This window comes from Phoxinus phoxinus, assembly GCF_949152265.1.
Source record: "Phoxinus phoxinus genome assembly, chromosome: 16".
Taxonomy (NCBI): domain Eukaryota; kingdom Metazoa; phylum Chordata; class Actinopteri; order Cypriniformes; family Leuciscidae; genus Phoxinus; species Phoxinus phoxinus.
In genome coordinates, this window is record NC_136891.1 from 8,286,943 (window position 1) to 8,310,312 (window position 23,370).

Consider the following 23,370-nt stretch of genomic DNA (forward strand, 5'->3'; position numbering starts at 1 on the left):
GTATCAGCACAAAGGCAGCGGAGATCTGATGTGATGTGTGAAGAGAGCAAGAGAGAACACTGGGATGATGAGACAGTCAAGGTTATCTCGTCAATACACGGTCAAATGTGTCTAGCATGACACCGTCCGTAATGTGTCCGAGCGCGAATACTGGCTCGCTGCTAATTTCATTTCAGACGGTGAACTGATCTGAGGGAATGAGAAGGAAAACGGCCCAAAAAACAAAGTATGATCATACACAAGGGGAAGGGGGAGGGAGAAGGGTTTTGAAGGAAGAAAATGAGACTACATGGGTACGGTAGGGAAGATTAGAGCTTGCAAGAACCATAGTCAGTTCCTCTGCTTCTATTGTTCCAACAGGCTTCCCTTCGACGGAAAGGGTGGGGTTGTTAGCGTGAACCACACGCAGGTTTGTAATGCATTGCACCACCGAGACCAAGAAACCTCAATTTTCGGCTCGACGACAGAGCCGTTCGGCAATTAGAGAAAAATATATGCATAATGCAGATGGCAGCATTCGCACTCAACGCCGAAAGGCTTTGAACCTCCTCATGCACGGATTTGAAGTCTCCTTTCTCCAAGCTGTCTAACAAGACAAAGAGAATTACTATTTCATGTATTATACTTCCCTGCTTTGCAGAAACCCTGTTTCATCTGCTACGGATTCACAGGTTATCAAACAGTGCAAGAACCGTTGAGGGATGTAATCCTCAACGCCTGTCCCTCCTTACCATCCACTTGGGGACCAGGGATGTTAACATTCCATTAGATGAGGGTAACATCGATATGAGCAGCTTTTGTTTTCTACAGCAGTGGTTCTCCAGACCTGGGACGCAGGTCTGTTCTGATAGGGTCGTGGACAGAAGGAAAATACAATGCTAATAAGCCTGTTGCCTAAAAATGGCATGTGAAAGTGTAGAATTTAACACAATTTTAATATTCCAATACTCAAGAACAACAACAACACATATTTGTATTGTATATTATATTTTTAAAATGCAATTGAAGAGTGCTAAGATCCTAAAAACAATACTGTCAATAATATTTTCAAGATAGACAAACTGTATTTTGATAGATAATTATTCCTCCAGATATTAAAACAAAAAATACTCCAGTCTTTAGTGGTCTTCAGAAATCATTCTATTATGCTGATTTGCTGCTCAAGAAACATTATTATTGATGTTGAAAACACTCGTGCCACTTTTGGCACTTGACCAATGTCAAATCGGGATGCTGAAGCTAAACTAGTTGAGAACCACTGATCCACAAACTGTTGAGTTACCGTAAAGATCACCCAAGGGTTGTTAGTGGGGTCTTCATAAAGGGAGGGGAGAAATGGGAAATGGTTGTAGAGGGATACCTTCTGATATTCGTCCTTGGAGCGCAATGCCTCGGCGAGTTGTTCCGGTGTGTATGCGTAGATGGTTGACCGATAGGTCGTTCCAACATCGTTGCCCTGGCGCATTCCTATCAAAGAAAAGGCAGCGATATGTCAGAGCTAAAATCAAGGGGACTGAGGATCGGTTCACAATACAAATGTACATTGTAATTTGTGTTTACAAATGTACATTTACATTTTTGGGGGAACTACTCCTTTATGTAGCCAGTGATTACGGTTTATAAAGTTATAAATATAGATACATTTCTTAAGAAAATGCATCATTTCACTTCAGAAGGCCTTTATTAACCCCTGGAGCAGTATTGATTACTTTTATGATGGATGAATGCGCTTTTTTTACCATTCACTCTCATTATAAAGCTTGAAAGAGCCAGGATATTTTTTATATAACTCCGATTGTGTTTGGCTGAAAGAAGAAAGTCATATACACCTAGGATGGCTTGAGGGTGAGTAAATTATGGGATAATTTTCATTTTGGGGCGAACTAACCCTTTAAATGTAGACACCTGAGAACTAAAGTAAGTCATGTATCCCTGATGTAATCATGCAGTGCAGCCACTCAGTACATCTTCTGTGGGTCCAAATTTAGCATCTATTAGTACTTTAGTCTCTTGGGAAACAAACTCCCAATCCACCAGATATGAAATCTTGGAAAGAGTGCATTTTTTTAATTAAAGCTCTGTTCTATCTGTTCTTGATCCAGATATGACTTCATAGATTTATAGCCGATTCTACAGCTGCGTCCTGAACAGATATTTTTGTTGGATGGGAAGAGTGACTGAAGAAACTATACTGTGAGTATTCCTGGTGTCCGTTATAGCTGTAAACCCATTTTTTTTATTACTTAGTGTTTCTATAAGGTTTAAGAAGAGATTTTTATGTTCTTTAAAACAGAAGTTAAGCAAAACCCTGATTTTACTGTGAACATATACAAGTATAAGAACGAGATGAGTATTAGTCATCACCACAGACACAATCAGGACATTATACAGGCCATCTCGATGAGTCTGAATGTGATTGGATGGCCGAGACACTTTAATCTCCGATCTGAATTCTCTGTTCATGATTGCAGCCACTCAAACTGTTGCCTCTCTTCTTTGTGAATTCATGAGCCTCTCGGACCTCACACACCACTGGAACTTAAGACTGTATTAAGTTAAAGAGCTGTTATTTTGCAGGTTTTTAAATGGCTTTGTTCTTAACTTTTCTTAAATTAACACTGCGCTAAACAAAAATGACTGTGTACTGGGTTTCAACTAATAGTCGCCCTGTCTCAAATGGCACACTTCATGTGCACTTGTGGTCTTGTGGACTTACAATGGCTGCCGTGTTCGCTTCCCAGTTAAGTCAACGACACTGTAGGGTGTCCTATTTGTCATTTTAGGTTTCAGAAGGGTGCTCGCAAGCGGCCGATATGTGCCCTCGATGTAAACTTTTGCCAAGCCCACAGCAAACTTCTACCTGACAGTCAAATTGTCATTACAATTACGCCACGAAAGTGTGGAAGATCGCAAGGGCTTAGGGTTCCATTTGGGACAGAGCCAATGAACTAAATATAATCTTAAAGAGATAGTTCACCCCAAAATGAAAGTCTGTCGTCATTTACTCACCCTCATGTTGTTCAACTCCTTTTCTTCTTCTTGTGTGGAACACAAAAGGAAACCCATGTCTTGGCTGCTCTTTTCCATTCAATAAAAGTGAATATAGACAAGAGGCTTTGGAGCTCCGAAAATAACAAATAAATAAAGTTTCAAAAAAGTTGTCTATGTGACTCATTGTCTATGTTCAAAGTGTTCTGATGCAATTAAATTGCTGGATGTGAAGAACAAACTAAAATGTATTTAGTGAAAATCTTCTAACAATGCTACATCTTGATCTAGTGTCCTATATTGGAAAATAAATATTTTTACGAATATATAAATAAGGCCAAAAATACAGTTAATATAGATAATTCTAATAATAAATAAACATTTTCAACATTTTTAACATTTCCTCATATCTTTTTGGCCATTTTTGTATTTTTTTTATTCCAATAAATTATTTTTCCAAAATGTGTTTTAAGATTTATTTAATATCCTCACAAAGCTATAAGAGTTTAGAGGACTTGGAATATAATACGCTAAGTCATATGGCCTACTTGGTGCTTTTTGGAGCTCCACATTTCCCCATTCACGTTCACTGCATGGGGGGGAAAAAACAGCAAGAACATTCTGCCAAACTTCTGTGTTCCACATAAGAAAGAAAGTCATACAGGTTTGGAACGACAAGAGGCTGAGTAAATGATGACAGAATTTTCATTTTTGAAAAGCTAACTATCCCTTTAAGATATTATTGTGTGACAGAATGAAATGTTACCTTGTGTGGGATTGTGGCTTTCCCAGAATACCTTGAGCAACTGCGCAAAGTTGATTTTCTCAGGCTCATAGACCACACGAACCACCTCTGAGTGCCCTGTTTTACCTGCGTGAGGAAGAAGAGCAGAGGTGCCTGTGTAAACATCATTGCCGAAGAGTCACAGTGCACACACACACACACAAACACACACACACTCGGGTTAAACAGAGGTGGTCCGGGGTCCCATTCCAGTGAGGTCATCAAGGGTCACTGATCTTGGCTTGACTGGACGCGTCTCCAGCGGAAGGTCAGTCCTCCATATTGATTAACTTTATGTGTCTTTTGACCCTGTCATAAAAGTACAAGGGCAGTCGATCTACCTGTGCTCATTGCATCAGCTGGGTGCTTTTCAATAAGCTGAAAAAGAAATGCAACCTGAAGGAGAAAGCCATGAAAAACGTATAAGAGAAAGAGAGCTTCCCAGAAGGACTCGTAAAAGCAAGACATTTTTTTTAAATGACTCTTTGCGGGTTAGCTTGGAGGAGAAGCATAAAGGGAGAATCAAACAAACACAAGCACAATACATTACATACTCAACCTGATGATTATGCTCTATTTAAGGCTGGATTTAAACAACAGCGCAGCCATTAGTAACAATCGAAAGGGAAGACAAGAAGTTGGTCAGACTGAGATGAAAGTGAGAATTGCAGATGTCTTTTTTTTTTCAACGTCTACAAAACAACAGCCACTGAGCAAAACTGCAAGGTGTTTTTGTTGTTGGTATTATCCTACAGAAGCCATCAAAGTTTTATCAAAGTATTAAGACAATTACTTTCAAATTTAAGTATTTATTAAATTTTTTTTATTTTTTATTCACTGCACTGCATTGTTTAACAGTGAGCAAAAAAATGACAAAAGGGCAAAAGGCAATAGCACAAAAACAAACACAATTTATGTTCTATATATATCTTACTGATCGATTCTTTGAAATAAATGAAATTCATGTGGTTTTTCTATGTGTGTGTCTGTGTTTACATTCATTTCAGTGCATAAATACACTTCCAAAAACAGGATTCATATTGTCTAGCTATTTGTATGACTATGTCTATATACTACATTCACACTATATGAGCAACATGTTGCAAATTAATCAGGGAACATGAAACCGCTGTGAATAGAACCCCAAAACTGAAAAACCAAGGTCCTAATTCCATATCTCCCATCATTAATTTATTACCAAAGAAGTCTGCTTAATAATCTCTGGTTCAGTCTTATGGGGGGCCTTCCTCTACGTTATCTCCAGTAAATCTATATTGCTTTGATATTAAAAAAGTAATAAAGGACTAACCTGTGGGGTTATATTCATTACCAGGCAAGACGACAGAGGGGTAGTAACATTATCAGAGCTGAGATATGGAAAACCAAAGCCGTGCCATTGGCCATACACTAAGGGCCGTCGCTTCAATTCACGTCCATACACTCAGCATTGTAATAATATATTTAGCGAGTCGCAATGTTCCCAGTTGTCCCTCTCTGATGACAGCCCTGCATACAGCCTAAATTAAACATAGGACCAAGTTGAAAGGTATTAAAACACTTTTGTTGTCTGGGAACTACATTAACTTCAAAGAACAATGCCATGGATTCACTTACACCAGGGTTATTATCATTAACTAAACTAAAACTATGAAAAACGTTTCCGTTAATTTACTTAAAGCTGAAATAAAATACAAATATTAGTTGAAAAACTTATGTTGCCTTTTAATAAAATTGCACCATTGGTGCTCAGTCCCAAACTTAAACTGAACTAAAAATAAATTAAACTTAAATAGCAATGAAATATTAATTAAATAGAAAAATGTGACTACAACAATATGACTACAAATTAAACTAAAATTAACATAAAACATAAAAAATAAAAGCTATATAAAAATATATATAAATACATCTAAATTAAAGCAAAAAACTAAAACAACACTGGCTTGCACACTCAACATAAAATCAAATATAGCTTTAATTTTAACATTAAATAAAATAAATAGAAAAGGAATTGTATTTTGCATTTTTTATTATACACACACACACACACACATACACTATTGTTGTTGTTTTTCTTTCCTTTTTCCTTAATTCACAATATTCATACACGAAATAAGCCAATCTTTAAAAAAATAATTATATATGTATGTATGTGTGTGTGTATACGGATATATATTGGAATCCTAGAAACATTTCCTAGAAAATACACCATCCAATTTTAAGGAAAATTTTGTTAAAGGTTGTGTCAAGAAAGTATTTTTAATGCATTAATTGTGCTTTGTAATGCACCTTATAATGCATTGTATGGCTCATAAATAACTATCTACAGTTAAAATAGATTATATTACTTATGTTATGCCTTTTATAAAGTGTAATGCATTAAAACATAAGACAATCAACCAATTTCTGATGGAACAAATAATCTGCAAATTTTATTTTGCATTTTAACTTTGGTAACAATTACTTATAAAAAGATATAATGCATTATAATGTACGTTATGAATACCTACATAATGCATTATAGAGAAAGGCTTTAAGTAAAGTGCTACTGAGTTTTTGGTAACACTTTACAATAAGGTTCATTTATTAAACATTATTTAATGTATTAACTAACATGAACAATACATTTGTTACAGTATTTATGAATCTTTGTTAATGTTAGTTAATATGAATAAAGCTGTTCATTGTTTGTTCATGTTAGTTCACAGTGCATTAACTCATGTTAACAAGATTTTAATAAAGTATTATTAAATGTCGAAATTAACATTAACAAAGATGAATAAATGCTGTATAAGTGCAGTTCATTATTAGTTAACGTTAACTAATGTAGTTAACTAATGTTAACTAATGAACCTTATTGTAAAGTGTTACCGAGTTTTCTTTAGCAGACGGTTTGTATGTCTTTGAATTAGATGTGTCAAGGTCAAATAATCACAATTCACTATGCAATTCCCTATTAAAGGACAAGCAAACTTTTATTTTCTCAAAGTCAAATTTGACAGTACTTGCATTTGGCACTTATTAATTTGGATACTGCAGTTGCATCTTCTCTGGCCATCCATCTATAATCTTTTTTTAGATAGAGAAATACACATGAGCGGTATAAAATGACTGCCACAGCAAAAGAAAGCTACATTTCTGCACTCGTTGTAACCTTTTGACAGTATGTTATGCAAATGTTCGTAGATTCAGCGATAAGACAATGGTGTTCTAATGGAGGCATAAGAGCCGGCAGCATCATCCTCCAACTGCGTTATGCATGTTGGCTTATGGAAGAGTAATGAACCCATTGAACCTGTTCCTACACTTCCCACTCCTCTCTTTACATTCATCCCTCCCTCCCTCCCTCTGCTCAGCTTCCATCCCTTCTTCATTTCCTCTTTGAAGCATCTTGCCTATTTTTTCTTCCCATCTCCCAGCTCCAATCCTTTTTCTCAACCCCCATTTTTTTTGGGTGAAATCCCCTCACCCACCCCCTCTCCGGGCTGTGTCGCTCTAGACACGGTGAAGGTCAACCACAGGCGGCCATATTTGCTGCAGCTTGAGAATAGCATACATTCTAAGCAAAGGTACAGCTGTGATGCAAGTAGGCGTCAAGGGAAGTGCCTTTTACAGACTATCAATACAAGTGGGAGCAGTCAAAACTACAATCCACTGAAATTCAGAGATAATGGTTATGTGTGATACTGAAAAGGCACAAGCACACAATCCTCTCATGATCTCTCTTTGTGCAGCTCTGATTCTGTTTCAAAAAATGGTTGAAAATAGAGACTGCGAGCTGCTTCAGTTTTAAGTGTGAAACTGGTGCCTTTTCCAGTTTAAGGTGAATTTTAAAGTATTGTTGTAAGATCTGAAACATCTATTAAATAAATAATTTGTTTACCTGATAATAAATGGCACTATATATATAAACTTCAAGAAAAACTGCAAGCTGACATCAACTATAGAGGTGTTTTTTTATTTTTTACACTTCTTTATGTGAAGGGGGCAAATATCTCCCGCTTTGTAGAATGACCCATAAGATGCTATTTTCTCTGATTGCTTGCGTTGGTGGCTTTATCTTTAGTGCATGTTTCTGCTTGGCGGACATGTCTGTACCCTTTAATCCCCTGTTGACACAAGCTCTTGTGCAGACAGGACTGAGATTAACACAGAAAGAGAGAGAGAACGATTGAGCGCGTAGACAAAGCGAGAGAGCATTTAAGGATAATGGCACGTCCCCTCCCCCTCAGATGCATAAGTTAAATCCTGTGTATGATTCTATCGTACTGCTACAAAACCATGGTAGGCTGCCTATATTTTAAGACATCAAGGCAGACTCCTGAATGCACTTGGGGGGGGGGGGGGGGGGGGCATCCCAGAATGCACTGCGAGAAGCTCTGTAAAAAAAAAAAAAAAAACTCTCAAGATGGTGGATAAAGCAAAAGGACTGGAGATATACATATAATTCATTCAATAATAAAAAGTATATATACAATTTTTTTTAAATTATCAAGTTAAAAAGTAGCTTAAAAGTAGAGTACTATTCTGAGCTGTGTTTAATATAAGGTTTTGACATAACAGTTATCTATTTTTATAGATTTTTAAATAATTTATTCCTGTAATTTATTCCTGCATAAACATTGAACCTGTTCCTGCTACTAGATTATAATTCTGAGCCCTATTTGTATGGTACTCTGCCTATGTAGTGCATTTAGTCACTTATGAGGTTTCATTTAGTTAAGATGCTGCCTTAGAAGGTAGCTGCCTATGTAGGTCGCTCACAAGGTCTTGAAAAAGATTTTATAGAAAGAAATGAAGCTATGCATTTGCAAGTCATATCTAAGAGCACAACATAAACACCAGCCTCTTATTTCCATTTCTTCTAAAACCCTGTTACTTGTTTCAAAAGGATGTCAGCATTCAAACCCTGTGGAGGAGCACAGAGTGTTGCCAACCATTTCAGCACCAGCATTCATTTCAGCACCAACCGATGGACAGCTCCCCCTGCGTTTCAGCACCCCACGCCGTATATACCAGTTGTAGTGATGGACCACCTGCTGAATCATCACACCCGGCTTTAAAACAGCTTTGATTCTCAAAAATGTACAGTTTCTAAGAAAAAGAGGGACTTTAAATATAAATGCCCTGCAGTGAGATGCATGTTTGCATCTAAACTTCATAGTAAGGAATGGCTGTGCATACTCTGTGAGAGACCATTTCAGCAAATTCACTCGCTGTGACTGAACACAGGGAAAGCTCGGGAGATCAAAGCCCAGACCTGTCATGCTTTTCTAGGCTGAGGAAAACTACCAGAGTAAGTTCGAGCTGAGAAAAGCATCCGCTAAATACGTCAGGACTCAAAATGTAGAATTCATTTAATTTATTTTTCAAATAAAAATTATTTGTGATTTTTTTTGGAAAAGAATTGCAAAGTAACGAAAAATGAAATGTGTTTATTTGAAAAAAAAAAAACTGTTTAATTGTTTGGGGTCTGTAAGATTGTTTCATGTTTTTGAAAGAGGTCTCTTATGCTCACCATGGCTGCATTTATTTTAATCAGAATAAAGTAAAGTTGTGGAATATTATTACAATTTTATATATTTTTTTCTGTTTTAATATATTCTAAAATAAATCCAAACAGTAATCTATTCCTTTGATGGCAAAGCTGAATTGCAGCACTCTTCAGTGTCAGAAATCATTGTAATATGCTGATGTGGTGCTCAAGAATCATTTCGTATTATTATCAGACACAATTATCAGACACAGTATCATTTTGTTATTATTATTATATTATTATTTTGTGGAAACTGTGATTTTCTTTAGGATTCTTTGATGAATAGTTAAAAGTACAGCATTTATTTGAAATTGATTTTTTTGTAACCAAATAAAAGTCCTTTTACTGTCACTTTTGACAATTTAATGCATCCTTGTTGAGTGACTGAGTGTATAAAAAAATAAAAGAGGATTACTGCATTCCTATTCTGTTTTCCCGTCTTGTTTTTTGAGGGGAAAAGCCTAATATTCTAAATTCCAAATCCTGTAGGATAAGGAAGGGAAGGCTTGGACCTTACTACTACTACTACTACTACTACTAACTACTACTACTACTACTACTACTACTACTACTAAACCCAGCCATGTCAAAAACACCCATCTTGATTACTGCATTCAAGCAGAAGCTTCATGGTGATTTTTGGATGGGCAAAGCTCGACAGTATGAGCATGTGTTGTTTTGTATTGGCATATTAGCCAGTTACTGGATTATTGCAATATGAGCAAGCGTTATCATTTTAAGTATAAGCATATATGAATGCCATCTGGATGCTTACAGATGTTACGAAAAAGAACAAGACTATAATTACAGTACGAATTCTGTTCAGAATTCTGCTCTTCAATTAGTGCATTATTTATACATAGATAGGTATAGATAGATAGATAGATAGATAGATAGATAGATAGATAGATAGATAGATAGATAGATAGATAGATAGATAGATAGATAGATAGATAGATAGATAGATAGATAGATATTTTACAGTCATTACAACTCATTCAACACCAATACAGTTCATGTATATTTCATGATACTCCAATTGTGCACACATTCTTTATGTGGCTTAAGCTCCACAGACAATAAGTGACTGACAGCTTGGAAATGGTAATGAGACATACCTGTGCACACCTCCTCATAGGTCGCGTTTGGGGTGTATCCACCAGAGTAGCCCACTTGAGTGGAATAGACCCCCTTTTGCTTCCAGAATTTCCTCTCCGCTCCCCAGAAACAGCCCATACCTGTGTTAAAAACATAAAAGAACAAATAAATATTCCTTATATATAGCCATAGACGATAACTGATCCATAATTGAGACAATAAAACATCATGTTTCTATTATTGCCAGAAATTAAAAAGATAGTATTGATTCTGAGAACATTTATGCATTTGATGGACACTTTTAAATTGCATTCAAAGTATACATTTACAAACTATACACATACATTTCATGCATTCCAAGTATACATTTACAAACTATACACATACATTTCATGCATTCCATGGAAAATCAAACACGACTTTGGGTTGCTAGCACCATGTTCAATTGTTCAAAAAACACTACCATGAAAGGAACAGAAAAGTAGTCCAAATGACTTTCCTTTCCTCGATAAAGCTACCATACAGCTTCAAAAGACATGGAATTTAGTGCATATGGAGTCATATGGACTACTTTTATAATACTTTTAGGATGCTTTTAAGATTTTTCCGCTTTGGAGCTTGACAAAAAAAAAAATACTTTATAGAAAATTTCCAAACATGGAAAAAAATAACAGCGTTCAGGTTTGAAGAGAGACTAAATAATGACAGAATTGAAATTTGGAGCAAACTATCCCATTAAAGTGACATAGTCACTAAGATTCTTCAGTGTATACCATTTAAAAAACATTGTTTACTGTATGTTCGATCAAATAAATGCAGCCTTGGTGTACCTAAGAGGCTTCTTTTAAAAACATAAAAAACTCTTTGGGTGAGGGAAAAAGTATTTTTTCCTAACCAACTTCTCTTTGCCGTGTGTTTTTGTGTTCTGCTGGGAACGAGCCTCCTCTAGCACCTTCCCATTGGTGTTAAATCAGGTCCTATTTTTTCTATGCAAAGCTCTATATTTTAGCTATGAATTTACAATCCCATAAACCTAAAGACTCCTCCATCACGCATTTACTCAGGGCCAATAAAAACATATCAACCACCATAAAACTAACACCCGCTGTAAGCATTTATTACCAAATAATACTATAACAGTAAAAATAAATTAGAGGGTAACTAGTATATCGTTATCTACTGCAACATCCCACGGGTGGAAAGTAATTCAATTGTTAAAAAAAAAAAAATAAATAAAAAAACGTACACGACTGTCGGCTTGACCAGATTTCTCTGATTTACAAGCTGCTGTGGAGAAGCGAGCATAAGGCGTATGATAGAGAATCTAGAATCTGGAGCTCAATTACGGCGGCCCAGAGGGACACCCGAACGCCAAGACTATAAGATGACGCTTTCACATGGGGGACGTCAATGTTCGGTAAATGAGGGTGAGCGCTGCTGTGCGTGCCGTCTAGCAGGAAGAAAGGCACATTTTCATGGAGTCAAAGGTACCTGAGTTACCCTTCATCGCTCTCAGCGGGGGGAGGGGTTGTGATTTGCAAAGCCGCATACATACTTTGAATATTATTTTATTTGTATTCAAGACCCTGTGATAAAACCGCCATTTAATTCCTGTCTGCCATGATGAATTACACAGTTTGAGGCCTACATAAAGAAAAAAGGGAGGCTGAACAAATGCATTTATTAAAGAGATCCTAATCAGCAGTCTGCAATTAATCGGCACACCCCTCCCCTTTATTTTCCTCATCCTTTTGCAGTTTTGGTTTTGCACTTCTTCAAGGGGATGGGGGGGTGCATGAGGGGACTAATTACCTTCCACCGCCGGTCGTCTACACCCACGCCGCGATCACACACACACACACACACACACATCTCACAGCTCGGATCACTTACCGAATAAGACCATCTGCAATCCCTCTGGGAACGGTGGCACTGTCCTGTTACCATTCACGTCGTGCTTAGCTGCAGGACACAGGGGAAACAATGGAGAGAATGCCCTTATAAATCAACACAATGTCAACAGGACTTCATAATGTGCTCTTCCCGACGCAAAAGCACCACAACTCACTGTAGGGAAGAAACTCCCAGGAGGATAGCGGCTCTATTCCTATGCAGCTCATTAAGTTCAACCCATAAGTTTTGGCTTTATTCCTTTATCTTTTACTTTAGGAGCACCGGGAAGATAGGAAAGGACATAGGGAAGGTTAAAGGAGGGGAGGGGAAACAACACCTGGCCGGATTAATGTATGTCAATGCGATGTTTTAACATGTGACAGGGATACAGATGGGCCAAGGCATGGAAAACCGTTGCGTGGATTAGAATAAATAGAGGTTACCGAGTTCAACATCTGGGCGCAGCCATGCCGGAGCTTGGCTCGTACACGTACTGTACGAGTATGTTGCCATGGCAGCAGGGCATGCCAATACAGCCATGACTGATGGCAGACCTACATCGCATGCAGTTCACTGTAACTCACTCACGGCCACACGAATCCTGAATGGCGAAACCACTTTTAATTAGGGCAAAGCTTCCAATGTAAAGTTAATTATGCGCCAAAGAATTAGGAAATTGATAAATAGATAAATTAATTAATGTTCAATCCATTATTAACATTTTTTTCTGTTAAATAAAATAAATAAATAGGTAAACAAACAAATAAATAAATGTCTGTTCAGTACATAGACTCCAATTAATAAAATGTTCCTTGGGTTGAACATTTATTTAAATTAAAAAAAAGTTATGATAAATAAATAAATGTTCAGTCCATTATTGGCAATATTATTTTATTCTATATTATGTATTTTATTTAATCCATTATTGGCAATTTCTGTTAAATAAATAAATGAACAAAATCCATTATTGCCATTTTTTCTGTTAAATAAAAATAAATGAATGTTCAGTCCATTGTTGTCTCTATTTTCTTTCATTTCAAAGTCATATCTATAAAATGTGTTTGCATGCAAGGTCAGTGGTGTGCTTCACAAGGGGCTTGCTGAAATGTGGCTGTGTTAAATTATGATAAAAAAATATATATACGAATTGGTGGTGAAACAGAGTGCAAATCTTCTTTTGGCACAGTAAACCTTTCCATTTTAGGATTAAAATGGCACTCGAACAAAACAGTGAAAAGAAAGGCTTTCTGTGGAGGCCAGAACTCTAATCTAATCTGTGTAAGTGGACTGAAGAGAAGCATTAGAACAGACTTCATTAAATCACTTTTACATTCAGACTCTCAGTGCTGATCTGTTTCAACCGCTCAACACTCTTACAGCGTACAGTACATTGGGCAAAAATTCCATGTAGTCTATTCATTCAATATCAATCAATATAAAAAGAGAGAACACCGGCTAGAAGAATAAGAATTGTTTCACCCTAAAATTAAATGTCTATTATCATTTACTCATCCTTGTGGCATTTCAAAACTGTATAACTTTATTTTTGTGGAACACAATTTTATTTATTTTTTTAATATCCTGGTTCCTCTTTTCAAAGTAATGACAATGAATCAGAAAGGACACAAAAACACCATAAAAGTATTATTAAAGTGGTCCATGTAACTATATCTATCAGCTGACTAATATGAGAAGCAAATCAGTCCAATTCATCCAAATCATTGGATGATTTATACAAATCATTTAAGCCGGTGTGAACCAGCGATTGTGATTGTGAACCAGATGAACTAATACATTGCAAAGTAGTATGAACCCCTTACATAGTGCTTTCTTTGTCATTTTCCTTGACAGCCTTATACAGACAGACAGGATATTCTTTTAAAACATGTATCTTATGTCTTCCATGCAAAAAATAATAATAATAATAAAATGTGCTATATTGGTTTCAAATCAACATCCCATTTTTCCACTGTATATGCTAGAAATAGAAATGTACAATACATGTTTTAAACAGAACTCAAATACTTTTCTGTCAAATTAACTTTCTATTTGATCTTTTTACATAATTATTGAACTTTTTTATATTTAATATTATAATATATAAAAAAATAATAATAATATAAGTTTTGCCAGTCATCAAATAATGTATGAAAAAGGATTGAAAAGAAAAACCGTGGCTGATACTGCTGTCAGTTCATTCGTCACACTTGAAACTGACAAGTCACACTTGCATTAAATACAGTATTCCATGCGGTGTCATCTAGGTGCTCTTTGCATAAAGGTAATCTGCAAACTGAACACATACTACAGGCTTTCGAAATCAGCTAAAAAGCAGGCCATTCAGATCACCCGCCATATGTTTCTCAGACCTGGTCTGCAGTGCGTAGCACAGAGTGGAATAGTCTTATTGATCTGCAGTGCGTCATTCTGAAAAGTAGCTTGCCTGACTATAAGGACTGGCAAGAGCTGAGAGGTTGGTCAGTGGCTGTACTTTTGCCTTTCAGTGAGAGGAGAGTGACCAGGGTAGGGTTGCGCCACAACCCATTCGTAATATCTTTCTTAAATGGGAAAAGATAAGGTACAAGCCTGTGTACTGGACGACTTTATTAAGGGAAAGAACTACAATCGCATGAAGCATTGTGAAAAGGTGAATGGAATTAAAAACAATGGAGGAACATAAAAATGCTAATTTAAAAATTCCCATGAAGTATTGTGAACAGAAGTTCTGTCATGAATGTTTAGCATGGTAATGTGTAAAACAATGTTGATACATTTGATTAACTGTAGTAAATCTACAGTATAGGTGGAGCTGGGGAAGGTGGGGGGTTTCTGAAAGCACGCTACACTGCTAAGGCAAATGCTAACCAAGTATTTGAAGGTTGAGCAGCGAGCTCATTGGCTACTGATACAGCAGGAACCAATCAGCTGTGACCTATAGAGAATGATGTGACTGCAAGCAGGTTGAGTTTGAGTTGAGGTTGAGTTCAATCAGCCTGCGCGCCATCTCTCACGACAGAACTTTGCATTTGTGTTGAAATTTTGTGAATTTCAGTTTATCCTTCATTCTAACTTTTTGTCTTACGTAACTACGGTAAAATTAAGATTAAATAGGATACTACTTAACCATGATCATAATACTTTTATATGTAGCATAAATAACATCCAGAAACTGTATTTCAAATGAATAAGGATCAATAAATAAATACTAATACAAAAAACAAAACAAGAAATTACATTTATTTATTATGACTGATTTTATTTGACATGCACAATACGGAACGACGCCGTTTAGGACGGGTTCGTGTTGATGAGCCGCAAACAAAATAGTAATATAATGTTCTTTCTTATAATGTAAGTGAGAGTATGTCAGCATTATCATAAATCTAAATAATTGTAGTCTACCAGGTAAAACAAGAGCTTATTGATGCAGTTCAGTCTGTCTGCTATTTTATTCCAACAGTTACTCGGAGGTAAATATTTAGTTTATATGTATAGTCACGCTTCAACTAAGTTTAATGGTGCAACGCAAAAATATTCAATAGTGCGCAAGTTGTAACTTAGTGTCCATTTACGTCAAACCTAGACTAGTTGTGACTTACGCACAGCTGGTGCACACGGCCCCGGCCACTACCCTCGCTGAGCTACAGAGCTCTCTATTACCCTCTCACCACGCTCATGCTCTCTAATGGCCAGCACTCACCTTAGCTGTATTTTATATAGTGTATGGTTACATCTCAACCCATTCCATCATGTTGAATCCAAAGCACTCAGCTCTCTCTGTGTGACCTCAGAACACAGATGCGGAGATTGACAGGTGCTTGGAGGCAGATAGTATGAAAAAAATGGATATGAACTTACGTGACCTTTCCTGTCATATGCAATTACTTGATTTATGTTTGGGTTTTTTTATAATTCAAATTCAGACTGATTCACGAATGAATCATTCAGACATATTTGGTTCAAATGATTAATTGAAAAGAATTAAAATGATTTGTGTCGATTGTAATCTGAACAAGAATTATTTATTTCTGCAAATGTCACTTTAGGGGCTTCATAGACATCACTATGCCATGCTTTTTACTGTACACAAGAGCAACATTAAGTTGGTTTTATATATTTTAAGAATAAATATTAATATATCATTTATTTTATCAATTTAAGAATTAATGAACTAAATAAATTAAAATAAATCAATACATTTAAACACATTATTATATAAATAATAAAATAATTAAAGATCTTTAATTTAAGAATATATATATTTTTTTCTTATACTTAACATTTTTAATTGTTATTTTTATATAATTTATATTATAATTTGTATCTATATACAAATATATACATTCTAATATAGAGAATTTAATAATAAACAACTGAAAACAATGAGATGTTTTCCCCCTCTAATGGAGAAAAGTGTTGGCTTAAACTTGCATTATAGATAAGCGCAAGCCGAAGAAAGCTGCGAGCTAGCATGCGTGTTTATGCCCGAACCCCTCATTATATCTAACCAAGAGACCGGGAGAGATCTGACTGTAGAATGACAGGGAAACCGGCACAGAGTCCTCCGTGCTCCTCCAGTTCATCCCTTGCTGCAGTGTGTAAAAAAGCACAATCGCACCAAGGCCTTTTCTCCGCCGTGGCTAATGCCCACCTACCACATCTCTCTACTTTCATTATCTTAACGCAGAGCCGGTAATTGCCGGCTTTCTGGAACAACAGAAGCATATTCATTAATGGTCGGACACCCCCCACAGTCAGATAAACAATCTAAATGTAAATGTCAGCGGGCAAAGACAATGAGTCGAGACAGAATATTAATGGCTCAAATCTAAGCGTGGCACGCTTTCCTCTCAGCCGAAGAGGTTGGGGGGAGAAAGACACAACCGAGGGGGAGGGGAGTGGGGTATTATGAAGCATTCTCTCCATCCATCCCTCGCTCTCTGCATCTTCTCTACACCCCCCAAGTTAATCCAGTGCCATGTGCCAAAGTATTCCCTACCACCCCGGTCCTTTGATTCGCCCCTCCCACAACATCATTGAAATTCATATATGTATAGTGCTTTACATTTTATTAATCACTACTGATCAGAAGCTCTTTTGGCTTTGGCTGAAAGAGGCAGGGCTTCATTAATGTATCAAGAAAGAAAAATAACATCTATTGGCTCTCAAAATTAATTTTTCAAGAAGTTCAAGTATGAAGAGTCGTGCTTAAATCATTTATTCATCAAAGCCAAGAAAATTATTAGGACAAAAACGTATTTTTGGTGCTCCCTAATTACCTTGTTCTTGACAAACAGATAAAATAAATTATTCTCTCCATCTAATAATTAACACTAGGAGAAGAAACAGTAGCATGAATTTGTTCATTAAGTTTTCTTTGCATATGCACACCTCAAGCATTCTTCCAGCCGAAAGTTTGGGCAGGGACAACTTGTACGTCTCGTTTAACAATGATATTCTTCACGAGAAGAGGGGCTCCCAAAACCATTTTCATGAATAAACATCACTGACATGTTAAAATCTAACATTTATAAGGATGGAGAACGGTAGAGGGCATGGGGTCTAATAAGGAAGACAGTGCCATGACAGTCCCACCCCTGAAGCAAACATTTCCGCTCTCTTAGACTGTTCTGTCCGGGTTTTGGATGAATAACTAGGATGCCTAGGAGCCCTTTTTCGTAAAGCCGAAAAATCTGTCTGAATAATGAGGCTAATCACGGGAAAGTCTTTATCCGTGCTGGCATTTGCACTCTCTGCCAGCCAATGCCATTCCTGCGCAGCGCTCTTCGAGTTAGTGCTGCTCTATTTCAGCTCCGCACACCATAGCTATAAATATTCTATTAAATATGTAGAGCTCCTTAAAGAAAAGCCAACTTGAACTGTCAGACAAATATTAAGCGGTATTTAAGTCACCATAGTTTATGATCATCTATATCCTTTGGTACTGTCACATTAAGCTCATTTAGCCACATGCTTGAAATAACCAAAGACAAGAGTTATAAATAAATGTAAATTTTAAGTTACAAAGATGACATTTATTTTATATATATAAAATTAAGCTAAATTAAGTAATACCGCAGTAATAACATCTATATCCATCTAGCCTATCTTTCCATCTATCTTTCCATCTATCTTTCCATCTATCTTTCCATCTATCTATCTATCTATCTATCTATCTATCTATCTATCTATCTATCTATCTATCTATCTATCTATCTATCTTTTTTTCTGTTTAAGCAGCTCCCAATTTCCCTTTTTTGTGAAGCAAACACTTTTTCAAACTTCAAATAAATAAATTCTAAAGAAGCGTAATCCAACAGGGGCTCATTTACTTTAAATAGCATCTTTCAAACCCTCCATGATCTGAAACATGGCACAAAATCCATCACGGTGCAGGAATCAATCTGGGATCTGATTCTATGATATAAGGAATGATCTTTTTAGGCTAGTGTCGGCTGAATCTGCATCTCATCTGGACAGATTGTTAGATACAGTAGTGAGATGCCATATTAATCTATATCAGATAGAGTATTGAGTGATCCACTGGCTGATAATTCAAACTAGCAGCATAATATTCCCTCCCTCTCGCTTTGAAGGTCCTGCAGGCATGGCTACACTCATTTACTTCCATGTTCAGAGCTCTCAGTTTCCTTTTTCAGGTCTTCATTGATCTATAGCCAGCCCTACCCCTACATACTAGACGCCACTGGCATTAGTACTCTACTCTATCAGCTCTTATCCAGTGCAACTAACTAAAAGTAGGCTACTAAATTATCAACACTTATCAGTCAGTAGGTTAAAAGTAGTTCAGATGAATCGGTTCTTTCTCCTGTTTAGCACATTGGGAAGTCTGATTCATTCTAGCGAATCGGTTAATCTGATTTAAACGAACGAATTAAAAAGTGATTCAAGTGCATGCTGAGTTTTCAGCATGAGTGATGCTCTTCTGACAGGCAAGAGTGAGTGACAAAAAAGAGCCAGGACAAATGTTTTCAGGGCTGAGACTCATTGATTACTCTGCAGTGACTTTAATGAAGGAGGAAGATAACATTTTGGGCAATGCCCCAAGAGTGGAACTATCAGAAAGGACTGCCCGTGCCCGCAATAAGTCAATAGCATTCCCTTATGAATAGCAAACTAACAAAAACACAGTTCTTTGATCGCTATTGTGCTCAGAAGCTTGACTTGTGACAGTTACACTTTGAAGCCTTAAAACCAGACTTGTCTGCCTTTCATGTTTCAAAGTCTGTGACGAGAAGCCTCCGATCATAACCACCAGTCACCGATGGTCTTTTAGACGAGTGCAACATAAAATAAAAACCTTATTTAGTCAAAATACTCAGCTAATTGAAAATGAACATTAAAAAAATGATTCATCATGATTTAGAATATAGAATATACTATAGGACATTTGTATTAAGTATTATCATTTGCCACTACAGTCACAGTAAAATAGGCAAAATTTTATGAATATGACATGAATTCACAAGACAAAAACTGTGACCAAAAAAAACTGTAAAATTAGCACTGGGATGAAGGATGGATTTGAAATACTGAATAATGCTTGCTCAAGCAACTTCAAAGAGCAGTCTTGTGGAGACGTGTGTGTGTGTGTGTGTGTGTGTGTGTGTGTGTGTGTGTGTGTGTGTGTGTGTGTGTGTGTGTGTGTGTGTGTGTGTGTGTGTGTGTGTGTGTGTGTCGAAAGGAGAATGTAGAAATGGACCAGACAGTGCAGCTCTCAGCGCTTTTGTTTTCCCCCATTCTGTGGTGAAGAGAGCCTGTGAAAAGCGATTGGAAATGGTTGTGCAGAGGGGATCAGGCTATAGCGAGTGCTGTGTGTGCAAGGCGATATGCTATCTCAGCCGTGCACCTCTCCTCCCCCCTTCCAATGGCTTCCTCCGTGCCCACAGATTAGCAGGCCCATGAGGCCTGGGAGTCAGAGTGCACACGCAGCCAGACGACAGACCCGGCGACTTGGGTAACGCGTGCCTCGCCCCTCCCCCTCCCAGAGTCTCTCAACATCCCCTTCCACCCCCATCCTGACTGCTTCTATTCAGAGTGACATTGATGAATGGGCATGCTAGGCTAATGGCGGTCTGCGGCTGATTGGAGCAGCCTCCTTTCTTTTTAATAACAGACCCAGTGGCCGTCATCAGCTGCATCATTTCTTCACAACGACCGTTAGCACCATTACGGCTATTGTGAGCCATAATAGCAATTATCTTAGCGGAGTGAGAGCGCCTTGATGCAGGGAACAGCCATTACGATCTGAGAGTGCTACGCCGGAGACTTGTGAGTGGCAAACACAAACAGCAGGTAAACGCTAAGAGAAATTAGCTTGGCTACAGTTCTTCTTCAGCCATGCTTCTGTAAACAGATTAGCACCGAAGCCATTCAGAAAGGATCTCAAGAAGAAACGGAACGAGCCATGAGCTGACAAGATAAAACTTAGAAACATTCCTGCGGTACTTCAGAAAGCATTGGAGATACTCCTTGTGATAGCATAGGAGGCTTTCATTCGCTCGTGTTTAAATATGGCAGCCACTCAATCCTCTTCCAGTTCAATTCTTCTGTGTAGGATTGATACGCCTTGATCCTTTTAATTCATATATATTTCACACACATTTTTTAAACGGTCTCCATCCTGATTTTGCAGGGTTCTTCTTCATTTGCATGTTCTGTCAAGACTCTTGATATACAGTTAGTATTTACACTTTTAATGGCAATAGGTTTTGAATTAAGTAGTCCCTTATCACTTGTTTCCCTCTGTTTTGTATCTTATCTTCAATCTTTTGGTTCTATTCTATGAACAGACCTTCAAAGTGGTTTGCTGTAGGAAGTTAATTACTTGTTTTCGATTAAAAAGGCCCTTCTGGAAAAATAGTCACCTTCAGTCCTTGCACTTGTGCCCTTGCACACACACTCTGCGATATGAGCGGGCACACGTTCCACTGGTTTAACCCCCTAAGGTACGCGTTATATTCTAACAGAATGTACCATGGGTCCAATAACTTAAAAAAAACAACAACAAAAAAACAACAACATTGCTCTATAACTCTCTATCACAACGGATTTTTTTTAAAAAAATTATAGTAATATAATGTGTCACCGACCATTAAAAATTCCAGGAAATGGATAGGAAATGCAAAAAAAAAAAATAAACAAGGTTACACTTTACAATAGAGTTACATTTGATAACATTAGATAATTACATTAGTTTACATTAACTAACAATGAAAAACACTTCTAAAGCATTTATTCATCTAAGTTAATGTTAATTTTAACATTTACTAATACATTTTTAAAAACAAAAGTATCTGTTAGTGTTAATGGACCTGAGCTAACAACGAAGAGTTGTATTTTTGTAATACAATTGTGTATTGGAGTTAGTTAGTTAGTTAGTTAGTTAGTTAGTTAGTTAGTTAGTTAGTTAGTTAGTTAGTTAGTTAGTTAGTTAGTTAGGTCAATGTGTTAACTAATGGGACCCTATTGTAAAGTGTGACCAAACAATTTGTTACATCTGTGAACAAAAACATATATTTAACCTATCAATGATTCAATACAAAAATTCAGATGTACTACTACAGAAATTTGTTTAAATGTAAAATTGTAGAAGAACTTTCGTATTTGTGTTTCTTATACAAGTGACCCCAGGAAAAACGTGGAAAAACAAAATGACTTGGGCCTGAAATGTCATTTGGCTTAAAAACTGCATATTTACTTGTGTTTTAATTCCATCAATGCAAGTTATTGTAGTTTTTTTTTTTTTTGGACAAAGTGGAAAAGTAAATGAAAAGGATCCGTTGCCATATGGCAACACAACACCATAGAGGGACACACTAATGGACTGCTAATGGAAATGACAAACTATGTAAAGAGCCACAATTGTCCTTTCACATGCAGAGTGACAATAATTAAAAATATTCTCATGCAGATTTATTTAATGTTACATTTCAGATTCAACACGTGCGCTCACTCTATAGATAACAATTTATTGGCCCAACAGCTAATTATGAATTTGAGAATATCCTGAAATGACGAGAAGAGTGGATGGTTAGATGAGGACTGAATCAGCCATTAACATACGTCATCAGGATGGCCAATTTGTCGGTATCAAGCATCTAAACAGATGAGGCTCTGTGGGATTTTGATGCATTGATTCCTCAGCAGGGGCCATGATAGGAAATGAGAATGTGGTCAAACACCACAAAACATTTGGGCAGGAACCCAGCACTCAGGAGAGTCATCAGGGCTTGTCTTAATTCAGAATACAAATGCTAGATTGATCTCCACTGACAGGCCTCAGATTATTAGAACCGAGATTGAGCATGATGGAGCATTTGCAAGGACACTTACATATAAAAATGACTCATTTCTCATTTGGTCACATATCAGTGCAGTTGCTAGGGTGTTCATGATGGTTGTTCACTGGCCCCAGTCAAAATAAGGCACTGCTTGACTTTCTATAATATTCTGGATCAGTGATATAACTCCTTAAATGTAAATATAAGGGAAGAATATAGCTAGATTTTGCTAATGTGATCGCACCTTATAATTTGAAAATAGCATCAGTTTCAGCCAGAGGAGCGGTCTGACATATAGCGTTGCCACAGACGATGGCAAATATTAGGCAATATCTTTCTACGTTTACATAAGTACCATAATTACGAGATGACAACCCGTGACATTCTACTCAGAGCTGTTCTCGGACTCAGAATTATGCAATGCAACTCTATCAACATGGCATAGTCACAAGGTACAAGTCAGAGCTCTCAGAAAATGTCAAGTTTACAAGTTGTATTTAAAAGTTCTACGATGGCGCTTTTTACGTCGGAATCTCGTAATTACACTAATTCCGACATGACGTGAATGCACCTACTGACCGCTGAATGCAGTGACTGACAAATAAGAATCCAGTATTCCAGAGAGCTGTGTGATAAAAATAAATAAAAGCGAAATTAAATTAATATTACCAGAATAGGATACACTTACCAATAAGAACAGGACGAGATACAAGCTCCACAACATATTAACTCCGTATGCTCATGTGGATGGATTTCTGATCTGAAGG

General features: G+C 37.0%; 1 protein-coding gene across 2 annotated transcripts in view; it reads right to left on the reverse strand.

The window, feature by feature from the left end:
* msraa (methionine sulfoxide reductase Aa) overlaps positions 1-23,370 on the reverse strand; it is a gene marked incomplete at its 5' end in the record, with an annotated part of 73,326 nt that overhangs the window by 24,744 nt on the left and 25,212 nt on the right. For both annotated transcript variants that reach the window (XM_079584246.1, XM_079584245.1), the window contains 4 exons: positions 1,361-1,467; positions 3,755-3,859; positions 10,427-10,546; positions 12,300-12,368. In XM_079584246.1, coding sequence (XP_079440372.1) covers positions 1,361-1,467; positions 3,755-3,859; positions 10,427-10,546; positions 12,300-12,368 — 401 coding nt within the window. The remainder of the gene's footprint in view (positions 1-1,360; positions 1,468-3,754; positions 3,860-10,426; positions 10,547-12,299; positions 12,369-23,370) is intronic.